The 13,854-nt window shown below is 49.4% G+C and overlaps 1 protein-coding gene and 1 long non-coding RNA gene across 4 annotated transcripts; both read right to left on the bottom strand.

Moving 5' to 3' along the window:
- Positions 1–6,480: 6,480 nt before the first annotated feature.
- Positions 6,481–8,277, bottom strand: LOC146756504 (uncharacterized). 3 transcript variants are annotated; one of them, XR_014937543.1, is made up of 5 exons: positions 8,145–8,260; positions 8,008–8,043; positions 7,403–7,438; positions 7,015–7,083; positions 6,693–6,842 (listed from the first exon to the last, which is right to left on the bottom strand). It is a non-coding gene; the product is annotated as an uncharacterized LOC146756504 (long non-coding RNA). The 3 variants fall into 3 exon arrangements; XR_014937541.1 differs by lacking the exons at positions 6,693–6,842; positions 8,008–8,043 and adding an exon at positions 6,481–6,651 and having other exon boundaries at positions 8,145–8,277; XR_014937542.1 differs by lacking the exons at positions 6,693–6,842; positions 8,008–8,043 and adding an exon at positions 6,481–6,629 and having other exon boundaries at positions 8,145–8,277.
- Positions 8,278–12,276: 3,999 nt separating this feature from the next.
- Positions 12,277–13,469, bottom strand: LOC107324627 (olfactory receptor 14C36-like). Its single transcript, XM_085524699.1, has one exon. The coding sequence runs from the start codon at positions 13,467–13,469 to the stop codon at positions 12,504–12,506; it is 966 nt and encodes a 321-aa protein (XP_085380825.1). The 3' UTR covers positions 12,277–12,503.
- Between the last annotated feature and the right edge of the window lie 385 nt (positions 13,470–13,854).

Raw genomic sequence — 13,854 nt, 5'->3', positions numbered from 1 at the left:
TGACTGTTTCTCATGGGGAGCTCCTCACAGTTTATCCAATCTCTGACATAAAGAGCAACTCCCCCACCCTTCCTACCTCGCCTATCTCTCCTAAAGAGCCTATAGCCATCGATGGTAGTATCCCAATTGTGGGAGTCATCCCACCATGTTTCTGTGATAGCAACAATGTCATAATCTTCAGAGTGCATCAGTTTCCAGTTCCTCCTGCTTGTTACTCAGGCTCCGTGCATTAGTATAAAGGCACTTCAGCTGGGCTGTCCGTCTCACCACCTTCATAAGCGATCCAGGATCTGCTAGAACAGCGGCATCCCCAGCATCCCCCTGCCCTACTCCCTCCTTTTGCACTCTGCAATCATTGCCCACGGAGTTTGGTACAATCCCTTGAATGCACCGTTCAACCCCTGTAGCCCTTATTTTGCCCCCTTCCCCCTTCGTTCCTAGTTTAAAGACCTATCAATGAGTCCCGCTAATTCTTCAGCTAATACCCTCTTACCCCTCAGGGACAGGCTGCTTGCATCAGCAGCCATCATTCCAGGTGCAGTGTAGATTGCCCCATGGTCAAAATAGCCGAAATTCTTGTGTCTGCACCAGCTCTTAAGCCATCTGTTTAAGAGATGGGTTTTTTGGATCCTCCCTGTACCTTTTCCTGACACCACGGGCATAGAAGAAAAGATCACCTGCACCCCAGCTCCTTCAAGTATTCGCCCCATTCCCTTGAAGTCTTTCTTGATGGACCTCAGGCTTTCCTTGCCAACTTCCTCACTGCCAGCCTGAATTATTAAAAGTAGGTAGTAGTCTGAAGGATGAATAAACCTAGAAATTTTCTTTGAAATGTCCCTGACCCGTGCCCCAGGAAGGTAGCACACTTCTCTGTGGGTAGGGTCAGGCTGGCATATAGGGCCTTTTGTTCCTTGCAGAAGGGAGTCACCTACAACAATCACCCTTCTGTCCTTACGTGTAGAAGCAGTCTTGAGGCTTCGGGGTGACCGCTTCACCTGAGGCAACCTCATGGGTGCACCTGTTTCCACACTCTCACTAGTCCCCCCCTCAAGTTCCAGGGCCTCAAACCGGTTTCGCTGAGGCACCTGGGGAGCCGGGGATGGTCGTGATGGAGGATGCCCCTTCCGTCGAGCAGGTACCCGTTTCCACTCCTCCTCCCTTCTCAAATTACTGCTGGGGAGAAGAGAGGACAGGGGGCAGGCTGCAGTGTTGCCAGCTGGCTGGTTCCCCTTTACCACCTGTTTGTGAGGTGGCAGGGGCTGACATGCTCCATTAGGAGCCTCGACTGTGTGCTGAGAACTTGAGGCTGAGAGGGACTGACACCACCAGTCAATCTCCCTCTCACACTCTTTTATAGTCCTCAGCCTCTCCACTTCCTCCTTCAGGTCAACTACGAGGCTGAGCAAGTAGTTCACCTGGTCGCAGTGAACACAATCACTGCCTCCCTCACCCAGCACTGCAAGGGCCAGGCTCTGGCACTCAGTACAGCCAGAGACCTGCACACCAGCATCTTGGGTTGGGGGCTCAGTCTGAGTTTCCTCAGACATTTTGGCAGCAGCCTTCCTATAAGGCACGTGCAGGACGTCAGTCTGGGTCTCTGCAGTATTCTTGGTTGCTGCCTCCCATTTCTGTGAGATCGGGACCCTTGTCTTGGCCTCCTCAGTATTTCTGGCAGCAGCCTTTCGCCGGGGAGCACCCATGTCGGAGCAGAACTACAGGCCTGTCAGCTGAACCTGGTACCGGGGAAAGTTATGGAACATATCATCTTGGGTGAGATCATACAGCTTCTGTGTGGCATCTAGAGGATCAAGCAAAGCAAGCATGGGTTTGAGAAAGGCATGTTGTGCTTGACCAACCTCATTTCCTTCTATGACTGGATGACCAGACTGGTCCATGAGGGAAAGGCTGTTGATGAAGTCTACCTAGACTTCAGCAAAGTGTCATGGTTTTGTAATTTTGTAATTTTGCTATCAGTATTCCACATCATAACATCATGTCAAGTATGGATACTTCTGTTGAATGTGCAGTCCACAGAAGAAGACTACATATTCCAGAGAACAACGGGAGTAACAATAAGTCATGGGACCAGGACTCTATATAATCTCGTTCCCAGGCTGGAGTGCCCTCCTTCTTCTCTCGAACTTCTCGGAGAGTGGGAAGCGTTCCAGCCGTGTCGCCTAGAGTTCACAGTAGGCCTCTCGGTTTTCGGAGACTCTCTCTCTCTCTCTCTGTTTCGTTCGATTTGTTAGCCTCAATTCTATTATATTGTGTTATCTTGTATTTCAATATCATATTTAGTAAAATAAGTTTTTCCTCCTTAGATTGTCACTGTTTTATCCCACTCCCCTTTTCCCCCTCCTTTCCGGGCCCCGGGGGGGGGGGGGGGGGCGTGGGGTGGCTTCCCCTGTCACGGGCATAGGTAAATCTAAGTAACCCGTGACACAAAGCCTTTGGCACTGTCTCTCACAGTATTCTCCCAGGGGAACTGGCTGCCAGTGGCCTGGACAGGTATACCCTTCTTTGGGTAAGGAACTGGCTAGAGGGTCATGCCCAGCAGGTAGCGGTTAATGGAGTTAAGTTCAGCTAGTGACCCATTACAAGTGGTGTCCCCCGGGGGTTAGGTACTGGGGCCCATCTTGTTTAATATCTTTATTGATGACCTAGATGAGGGGATTTAGTGTACCCTCAGTAAGTTTGCAGATGACACCAAGTTGGAGGTGGTGTCGATCTGCCTGAAGGTAGGGAGGCCCTTCAGAGGAATCTGGATAGGCTGGATCGCTGGGCTGAGGTGAATGGGATGAGGTGCAACAAGACTAAATGCTATGTCCTGCACTTTGGCCACAATAACCCCATGCAGCACTATCAGCTTGGGGTTGAGTGGCTGGATGACTGTGAAGAGGAAAGGGACCTGGGGGTGTTGCTCGATGCTCAGCTGAACATGAGCCAACAATGTGCCCAGGTGGCCAAGAAGGCCAACAGCATCCTGGCCTATATAAGAAATAGTATGGCCAGCAGGAGCAGAGAGGTGATCATCCCTCTGTACTCAGCTCTGGTGTGGCTGCATCTTGAGTACTGTGTTCAGTTTTGCCCTCCTCACTACAAGAAAGACATTGAGGCCCTGGAATGTGTCCAGAGAAGGGCAACAAAACTTGTGAGGGTTTGGAGCACAAGTCTTATGAGGAGCAGCTCAGGGTGCTGGGATTGTTTAGCCTGGAGAAGAGGAGGCTCAGGGGAGACCTCATTGCACTTTACAACTTCCTGAAGGGAGGTTGTGATGAGGAGGGACTTGACCTCTTCTGCCAGGCAACAAACAGGACCCGAGGAAATGGCCACAAGTTGTATCAGATGAGGTTTAGACTGGACATACGAAGGAACTTTTTTTCTCAGAGAGTGGTCAGGTACTGGAATGGCTGCCCAGGGAGGTGTTGGAGTCACCATCCCTGGCAGTGTTCAAGAAGCGTCTGGGTAGGGAGCTAGGAGATAAGGGTTAGTGGTTTTCTGTAGGTATGGTAAAGGGAGGATGGTTGAACTAGATTCCCTTGTAGGTCCTTTCCAACCTTGTGATTCTATGATTCTGTGATATATACTGCCACACTTCAGAAAGTTTACTGTGAAAGTTTTGGGGTTTTTTAGTTAACATAAATCACAGATGGTTTCAGTGATGGACATTTGAGCTCAAAAGAGAATTCCTCAATTGCCACTTTTTTTCTCAGGGTGTTTAGATATGTCCCATGTGAAGTCATTTCTGCTGGAAGGCAGAAGGGAGGGGCTGCAAAACGAGGCCGATGGCTCTTGGTGGATGACTAAAACTTCTGTTGGATGATAATATGTCCATGAGAACAAGTGCTGAATTTCTCTTGTTCCTTTAATCTGTAATTGCCCATATTTCATTTTCTTCTTCTTCTTTTTTTTTCTTTTCTTTTTTTCCCCCTATTTTCTAAGCCTCACATTTCCTTTTGGGGAATTATCTGCTATGTTCTCTTTGCTGCAAGGAAGCATGACACAAATCACTGCAGAAACCAGAAATAATTACTCTGAAGTCAAACACAAATTCCATTCAGCTTTTAGCCACGTGTATTCCAAGGCAAACTATTTAATAATATTGGTTTGCCCCCCCTAGGAAATTACTCGAGATGATTTTAATGAGATCTCAGTAGATGTGGTTAAAAAGTTGGTGCCTGAAAAATGACAGTGATGCAACTCAGCGCCTGAGTTTAAGCTTGTTTAAATTGTCTCCACTGTGCATTATTATAGTCTCAAGGTTTCTCTCCTTGAAGTTAGCAGCACTCCAATTAGGCACCCAGGCTTGACTATGGCTCTAATGTAGGGGACAGCAAGAGACTGCCCCAAAGGAAATGTGGCCTATGAGAACCGGAAAGATATCTACAGTGCTTTAGTTAGATCCCAAGAAAAGTGAAGGTACTCTTGTCTAATCAGTGCAATTTGTAAATCCTGGGTCAAGCAGAGCTAGCTGCATGTTGGTGGCTGGTTCTAATGCTGTTTAGAGTGGGCTGGTTTCAAACAGCTTCTAACTCTCCTAGTCTCAGAAATGGTTCTTAGTGAAAATAAGGCCAATTGAGAGCACACCTGGTCCTCCCCCCAGCTGCCCTGGGGCTCCCGTTCTGCAGAACTCTCATGGCCATTCCTTCTTCCCAGACCCTGTATGGTCATTGTTGGAGAGAGTGACACTGAACATGAATAAGATACACACTAATGATTTTCCGCTGTACTACAGATAAGCAGCAGCAGGTGTATGGGAGATCCACCACACACATATCTCCAGGTTGCTCTGAGGTGAGGAAAACTACTCGGGAAATTGGAATTTGACTTGAGTCTGAATAATGCCTTCTCTCCAGGCAACATATGATGTGCAGGCATTTGGACTTAAGACCTCATCCTTTTTCCTGAACAATATTTCAGGGTTGCTGCAATGACTGCACATGTACCGAACATTTCAGTCTCTGGTGTATGCAGAGGCAAGAAGTCTAGCCTTATAAACACACAATTCACTAGGCCTTGGTACGCATGTGGTTAATAAAACTGATAAAAATATTTGCATGACACAACACAGCTGAGGAAGCATTTGGTTACTGATGACATTCACAAGAGTTTAAAGGCTATGTTTGCATGTGGTAGATGGGAGTGGTGTGTGTGTAGCTCATTATGACCTTGGGACTTAGTGGTACCTTATCTGCAAACCTGGATATTTGCAGTCTTATGGGAACAACATGGCAAGTAAGCTCTGCTTCTGCTGGTGGGTGAGGCTTTCTCATCCTCTGGCTAAAAGTAGCTAGTAGGGTCTTCCTTTGATTGACTTGGTGGAGGTCCACAACTTGCAGCCTAAGGCGTCAGCAAACTTAGACACTTTTGCTGAGCAAGACACATTAAGTTCTGTATAAGTATTATACAATATAATGCTTTTGTAAGCTTTGATTTGTAGCTCACTTTGAATGCTAAACAACTGAAGTCCTATTGGGCTATAGGCAAATACACTTGGGGAATGTACTTCATCAATTGTGGAGGCTGAGTTATTAGCACTGGGTTGTTAAGAGCAGGCCTGGGAGTTGGCATACCAGTAAGCAAACAGCCCCCACACAGAGTGGAGGCCCAATCATGATTCTACAGACTTGCAGGATGTCTGTCACTTGTTCTTGGGACTGCTGTCAGTTTACATGGGCCTTATGGCTGTGGTGATGAGTTAGCTACATAGAAATTTTGGCCCTAGTACAGGCAGAGCTGATGGCAGGAGTCAATGCCCAGCCAGGTGTGCCTGACCCAGCCCAGCTGGGCAGGGATAACAAGGTAACCCGCAGGGCCATTGGCTTAGGCTGCAGCTATCTTACACTGCTGGAGGTTGTTCCAGCCTTGTCTCTGTGCCTCTGCTGGATCCAGAGCTCAAGATGGACGAGCAGAACCTCTGTGGGAGTTGTGTTTTAATCCAGCAGGTGCTTGAGCAACATATGCTCATCTGCTCACTCCCCACTCTTCCTAGTGATCACTGATCAAGAGAGGGTGTCACTGGTCATCAGGGGGCTTCATTGGTCATCAGGAGATTTGAGGTGTCCATGGGAGGGGATGAGCAGACCTTGTTCTGGGAGATGGGGCACTGACGCAAGAGGACTAAAGCAGACCCAAAGGAGGGACAAGTGGCTGCAGAAAGACTGGGGGTAAAAGGAGGGTGATGTAGTCACAGTGTCCATGGATCAAAGTGTAACGAGTTTGGGAGGAATAGTATGGAGGAGCTGAGAGAGAGCAGAGGGAGGGTACTGGGGCTGCTTGGCAGCATGAGGATCTCCATCCTTTAGGACTTTGAGGCAGATGATGAGAGAGGGTGGTGAAGCCCACAGGGGTGCAGGACATGGTGCACATGGCATGGAGCTGGGGAAGCTTCCCAGCACTTTGAGGTGACCACTACCAGGCAGAGACAGATCCAAGCAGTCCATACTGAGCATGAGAACAAGGACACAGACACACAGAGTGTAGCTTTGCTGAGGGATTTATTGATCATCAGAGGGTGTCATTGATCATCAGGGTCTTCATTGGTCATCAGAGGGCAACACTGGTCATCAGAGGGCAGCAATGGTCATCAGAGGACAGTAATGGTCATCAGAGGATGTCAGAGGGCATCACTGGAAAGGAGAAGCCTTGTCCCTGCAGGGTTTGTCCCCAAGGACTTAGGGCAGGAGAAGGACTGGCAGCAGCCAAGAGACCCAGGGAAGGATGTGGGTCCCATGGGGACAGAAGCCGTAGCCCCTGTCTCAGCTGCATGGTGACTCTGGGCCATCCATAGGGCACCCTGAGCCTGCCCCCTCCAGATCTGTTCCTCTGCACATCGCTGTAGACTGCAAGGGAAGGGCTGGAGGTGAGAGTGCCCAGGTCCCCCTGGAACGGGTCAGGGACAGTCCCCTCCATACCATCAATTCCCAGCACCTGATGCCCAGTCCTCAGGGCTCCAGATACAGCCAGGGTCCCCTAAGTCCCCTGTGGGGTTGTAAGCATCCCTGTGCTGCTCACCTAGACATGTAAATCCAGGGCCACACGTCTCACGCGCGGGGGATTCTCCTCTGTCCTGCTGAGCACATCCTGGGGAAAAAGGGGTCGTTAGGGACACACAGAAGGTATGGGGAGAATGGAACACACTGGGAGCAATAAGACACAGTGGGACACCCTGAAGGTGCAGGGACCCATTGTGGGCACAAGAACAGCATGGCCAAGGCACGGTCCTGTAGCCAGCTCAGCCCCAACTGCCCCCCATTGCCTCCCCCCCCTGACCATTGCCCTCCCACATCTGGAGGGAGCCCAACAGAGGCTTTGGGGTGGCAGGAGTGTCTCCAAGTCTCAGGGGAACTGAGAACAGCAAGACATCCCAGCCCCATCCTTGCCCCAGGGTCACCCAACTCACCAATCCAGGAAGGGCAACAGCAACAGGTGGTGGCACCTGGGGAAGAAGAGCCATGAGGCAGCAATGAGGGAACTGTGAGTCTGGGGGATCACAGGGTGACCCCATCCAAGCAGCCTGGTTGGTCCCAGGGCTGCCCCCAACCTCATGGTTGCCAAGGTCTTTGTGCACCTCTGCCCATGGAGGAGTCCAGGGCTGGGGCTGGGGCTGGGTATAAGGACAGAGCAGGGATTTGGGGGGCCCAAAGGAGGGGAATAGGGGTGCCAAGAGTCTTGGGGGTGCTAAACAGAGAGGAACAGAGAATGAGGGAAAATGAAACACAAGGGATTGGGGACCTAAAGAGATGAGAATCGGGTTGCTAATTAAAGGAGATCTGTTGGTGCAAAAAGCATGGGATGTGGGGACCCAAAGAGAGGGCATTTGGAACAGCCAAGAAAAGGGATTTGGGGGAGCCAGAGAAAAGATGACTAGGGTGCAAATGGAAGAAATTTGGATGTGCCAAATATAGGGGCAGCCTCTGCCAGGCAGGGACAGACCCCACCCTCTCCTTCAGAGCTCCCTGCAGGGCCATCCTTGGGCTCAATCAGCATGGCTGCCCAGGCACTCACCACAGCAACTTCAGAGTCCGGCACTTGCACAAGTGACTGTGGGGAGAGGAGTAGGAGAGAGAGTGAGAGATTGCGTCGGGGATCCCCAGTAGCCCATCACCTCCAGCCCCAGCCCACATCCCCCACAGATGCTTCACCTGAGCTTCCACTGTGCAGCACAGGGCAGCAAGGAGCATCACGAGGCTGAGCACAGCTGCCTTCATCTTCCTCTGTGCTCTGGGAGCTGGGTGAGGCTGCAGGAGGCAAGGTCTGCATTTATCCTCCCTGAGCCCCTCCCACTCCCCAGATGCCCCTGGGCTTGGCAGACTCCCCTGACATGGACTGAGCCCAGCATGCAGCCGTCCCCTTCCTTGGCCCCAGGAAACATGAGGAAGCCAGGGATCAGAGGAAGAACACTGAGTGCTGGGATCCTGATGGCATTGAGCCCAAAGCCCTCAGGTCCCAGCACTCAGCACACACGGCCTTTCTTTCCCCCAGGACCACCCAGAGATAACGCTGTCCTCATATCATGTCTTTGTCCAAGGACTCATCCCTGAGTTCTGTCCTGTCCTGTGAGACTACAAGGTGTGAGGCTGATTCTTCTTGGGAACTAGGATACAGCATTTGGGGACACTAGGAGGTGAAAGGGTAATAGGGACATGGGTAGTGAGGAACTTACGGAGATATTTGGAAGGCAAGGGGACACAGGGATATGAGGACATGAAGATATGAGAACATCATGTGATACGAACACATCATGGGAACATGAGTATGTCACGGCAGTTTGGGGAAGTCATGGAGATATGGGAAAATGGGGACGTGCAACCAAATGGGAACTTCTTGGTGACAGGGATCTGGAAGTTTGTAGGTGGGGCCATCATGGCCAGGCTGGATGTAGCTCTGGGCAGCCTGGTCTGGTGATTGGTGACCCTGCACATAGCAGGGTGATTGGAACTAGATGATCATTATGGTACGTTTAACTCAGGCCATTCTATGATTCTGTGTGGGCAGTGGGGACAGTTGGGTGATGGGGAAACATACACACAGGAAGGTTGGCAGTGTTCACTCAGTGCCTTTGTCATCATGCTGGAGATCAGGAGTGAATAACAGAACTTGGCTATGGCTGATTGGTTTCCTCCTCATTTATTGCTTCAAAACCCAAAGACCATGCCTTTTAGAATCATGGAATCTCAAAATCATGGAGTACCTGAACCATGGAATCACAGACTAGAATCAGCAAGTCATGGAATCACAGAGCCATGAAATCACAGCACCATAGAACTATAGAATCATGGCATCATTCAGGTGGGACAAGACCACTTAAGTCACGTCAGGAGATGTGTCGTGTATTTTCTGCTGTCTTTACATAGCCAAGAGCAGAAGTCCCCATGTTATGTCCAGATATCTGCATTGCATGTCTGAGATGGCAGTAGTGCTGTCTCTGTCCATGAGGACAGTTTGCCATTAGGACACACAGGCACGGAATCCAAGGCTGGGGGTGAAAACTGGCTGAAGGTACCTGAATAAGTTCTGAAGTCACTGGGCTGTGTGCCTGAGCTTCAGCAGAACAAAGGTGTCCTATGGGTTTTGTTCCCATGATGGTCCAGCCTCCTGTCATGGCTTCAAAGAAAGTGAGTCTTGTTGTATCTGGATGAAAGGAAAGAAATAATAGAGAGCTGATAAATGGCTTAGAACTGCAAACAACTCAAGGATTCTACAAGGAAACATGATATGCCAATTTGAAGTGCTTCATCTGACAGAACAGCCAGCTGGTCACAGCTTTCACGGGGCATTTCCCATAAACAGGAGAGCTGCTGTGGACAATCTCTGAGAAGAACACTTGAATGTTTACGTTGGAAATTGCCCAGAGAGCAGCCAGCTGGAAGAGTTTCCTTTGGGCTGCTTCTGGTCTGTGCAGTATTTGTCAGAGCTGATCAGTGCTGCCTCATTCCCTACACTTAAATGTAACGTGGCATTATCCCTACTCTGGGGTTCTTTTGGAAAGAACCAGCCAATTGCCCGTGCTGCCATCAGTAAGGAATCGTGACTGAGGTGAGGTACAGGCTGTCTTTGAGATCAGTGTAAAGTAGGTGGATGACATTTGATAGCAATTAGATGTGAAAGGTTCTCCTTGGGAAAACCCCTCGGCTGGTTTGATATCTAAAAAGAAACGCCCAGGCTTTTGTAACAGTCAAACACTGAACAAGTGAAATGTGACATGGTTGGAGTTCTCAGGTTGCTCAGCCAACAGCCTCCCCTGCAGTGATTTCCCCATCACGGCATCATTTAGGTTAGAAATTACCTCTCAGGTCTCTAACTGTTAACTCAGAGCTGTCAAGTCCACTGCTAAACCTGTATCTGTGACACATCACCTGATCTGCGCTATGGCACCCTGCTGGGCCCTGAACTTGTGGTGCTGGGGAACAGGTGTAGGGACTTCCATGGCAAAGCATGTTCTTGGCTGGGCTTGATGACCTTAGAGGTCTTCTCGTACCTAGAAGATTCTGGGATTCTAGGACTTTCAGGTTCCATCACGATAGTAGGATTCTCATATTTGATGTTGTTTCTCCAATTGTAGATTTCTAGGATTCTAGAGCTGCAGGAGTGTAGAAATTCCAGCACGTAGGATTCTTGCTTTGTAGGATTCTGGATTTTTCCTTGTCTTAGGTTTGTAGGATGGTAGGACTCCGTTTCTTAGATTCCTAGATTTCAATGGGTCGCTATGCCCCCTGGTGGCCATCTTTTTATCTCGGGGTGCGGCCCCAATGTTCCGGGCTCTGTACCGCTGTGTCAGAGAGCTGCCGCTGCGAGGAGAGCAGTAGCAGCTGTCAGCTGCTCCCTGAGGAGATCCTTTGCTTCTGCATGGAATGTGAACCTTCCAACCAACTTCCCATTACGTGTTGCTGCCATGTGACAGATGACAGCAGAGAGACAGTCTGACAGAATGGCATCTGACATGGAAGTGCACATGAAGCAAAGGTGTGCCATTGAATTCCTCCAAGCAGAAAAAGGTTGCACTCGTTAACATTCAACAATGTTTGCTGAATGCTTCTGGAGACCAAACAGTGCATGTGAGCAAAGTGTCAGTGGGAGGTGTTTTTCAGCAGTGGTAATGGCTTAGAACTGCAAACAACTCAAGGATTCTACAAGGAAACATGATATGCCAATTTGAAGTGCTTCATCTGACAGAACAGCCAGCTGGTCACAGCTTTCACGGGGCATTTCCCATAAAAAGGAGAGCCCTCGTCTGGACTGATGACATCTAAAAAGAATCAGGCTTTTGTAACAGTCAGACACTGAACAAGTGAAATGTGATGTGGTCTGAGTTCTCAGGCTGCTTAACATACAGCCTCCACTGCAGTGATCTCCCCACCACGGCATCATTTAGGTTAGAAATGACCTCTCAGGTCAACCAACTGTTAACTCAGGTAAGAGCTGCTTCAGAAATAATGCCTCATCTTATGTGACCTGGACTGTAAAATCAAAGGCGGATGTTGGAGATGTGACTGTAGAGGATGAACCTTCCCAACAACATCTCATTACGTGTTGCTGCCGGGTGACAGTTGTCAGCAGATGGGCAGCCTGACAGAATGGCATCTGACATAGAAGTGCATATGAAGCAAAAGCGTGCCATTCAATAACAACAAGTGTAAAAAAGTTACATTTGTTGACACTGACCAATATTTGCTGAATGTTTCTGGAGACCAAACAGTGGATGTGAGCAGAGCTAGGCAGAGCGAGGTGTGTTTCAGCAGTAGTAATGGTGGGTCACCTTCTCTGGTGGAGATGCATATAAGCAGGGCATTCTCCTGACCTCATGTCAGTCATCTCATTAGGGGCAGCTTTCTACCTACATCCCTATGTTCCAGAATGTCTCCTGTAGGACCTATCAGAGCTTTGTGCACAGTTCCTCTTCCACATACCATCCAGGAGGCAGTGACCACCTCTCTGTACAAAATGGAAGAAGCCCTGGAGGAAGCTTGGACACTTCTGACATGATAACCCATATCCAAGAACTTGTCCAGTGCAGGGTCACTCAGGGAATGAGGAAGAAGGAATCTGACGACCAACGTACAAACCAGCTGCTGCTGCTGGACACTCAGAGGCACTGACAATGTGAGCCTGAAAACACAGACCCCACCCAGGAGCCCAGGGATGGCCCGTCAGCTGTTGCAGGCTGATTGCACAGACGGATGAACAGCTGTGTGATTCCTGCTGGACTGTGGGTTTCTGAGAACATCTGACCTTGACAGCTCCAGAAACGTCTCACAAGAAGGAGGATGGACAGAGTCACTGCATGACCTTTATTATGTTATGGTTCACAGAGAGCCCATTTCACTATATACAGAGTGTCTGGGCTAAACTACAAAGGTACAAGCTGAATAGGAAATGATTTGAGTAATGACTTTGTAATGAAAATCACTATAGTATTACTTTTAAAATAATAAGAATAAATTACACAGATAAATTGGCACAAAACAAACAAAAAGGAGAGTTTGATTCAGTAAAAAGCTGCATTACAAGTCAAGAATTCGAAAAGGTGGGCAGTTCACTGCTTTTGAAATACATTTGGTCATCACTTTCCTCACTGCATCCTTGACCTCCCTGCTCCTCATGCTGTAGATGAGTGGGTTCAATGCTGGAGGAACCACTGAGTACAGAACTGCCACCATCAGGTCCATGGATGGAGAGGAGATGGAGGGGGGCTTCAGGTAGGCAAAAAAGTCAGTGCTGAGAAACAGAGTGACCACAGCCAGGTGAGGAAGGCATGTGGAGAAGGCTTTGTGCTGTCCCTGCTCAGAGGGCATCCTCAGCACGGCCATGAAGATCTGCACGTAGGACACAACAATGAACACAAAGCACCCAAAGCCTAAACTGGCACTAAAAATGATAAACACAACTTCCCTGAGGTAGGAGCCAGAGCAGGAGAGTTTGAGGATCTGGGGGATTTCACAGAAAAACTGGTTGACAACATTGCCTTGGCAGAGAGGCAGTGAGAATGTACTGGCAGTGTGCAGCAGGGAATGAAGAACCCCTGTGCCCCAGGCAGCTGCTGCCATGGTGGCACAAGCTCTGCTGTCCATCAAGGTCCCGTAGTGCAGGGGCTTGCAGATGGCAACGTAGCGGTCATAGGACATGATGGTGAGAAGGGAATACTCTGCTGAGAGGAAGAAGACAAAGAAAAAGAGCTGTGCAGCACATCCTGTGTAGGAGATGGCCCTGGTGTTCCAGAGGGTGTTGGCCATGGCTTTGGGGAGAGTGGTGGAGATGCAGCCCAGGTCGAGGAGGGCCAGGTTGAAGAGGAAGAAGTACATGGGGGTGTGCAGGCGGCGGTCGCAGGCTACGGCTGTGCTGATGAGGCCGTTGCCCAGGAGGGCAGCCAGGTAGATGCCCAGGAAGAGACAGAAGTGCAGGAGTTGCAGCTGCCATGTGTCTGCCAGTGCCAGGAGGAGGAACTCACTGGTGGAGCTGCTGTTGGGCATCTGTTGTTCTTGGGCTTGGAGTCCTGCTCAGAGACCAGAAGGTAATGACAAGTCCAGACCATTTTCAGAGACATTCCTCCTGCTATACTATATAAGTTTTCCTTTTGCTTAGGAAAATAATTATTTAACTCCATAACTTGTGTTTACTTACATGAGCTTCACCATCCCTTAAGGAGTAGAATACTGGGGAGCTCTTATTTTCTTCTCATTTCCTAATCATACCCCAACCTCCTGGGTATTTTCCTCTTTACTGCAGCTGCTCTTCGAGACCCCAGCCCTAGCCTCTGTGCACTTCAGTTTGTCTTAGAGAAATCTGCCTGTTTGCAGGACAGTGAACTATTAATGCCTGCAGAAAACAACTATAACTTTTGCTTTAGGTAGGTGA

Source organism: Coturnix japonica, chromosome 27 (assembly GCF_054131305.1).
Source record: "Coturnix japonica strain WE chromosome 27, WE-NBRP24, whole genome shotgun sequence".
NCBI classification, from domain to species: domain Eukaryota; kingdom Metazoa; phylum Chordata; class Aves; order Galliformes; family Phasianidae; genus Coturnix; species Coturnix japonica.
The sequence above is the reverse complement of the archived record's forward strand: the minus strand, read 5'-3'. Positions and strand labels throughout refer to the sequence as shown.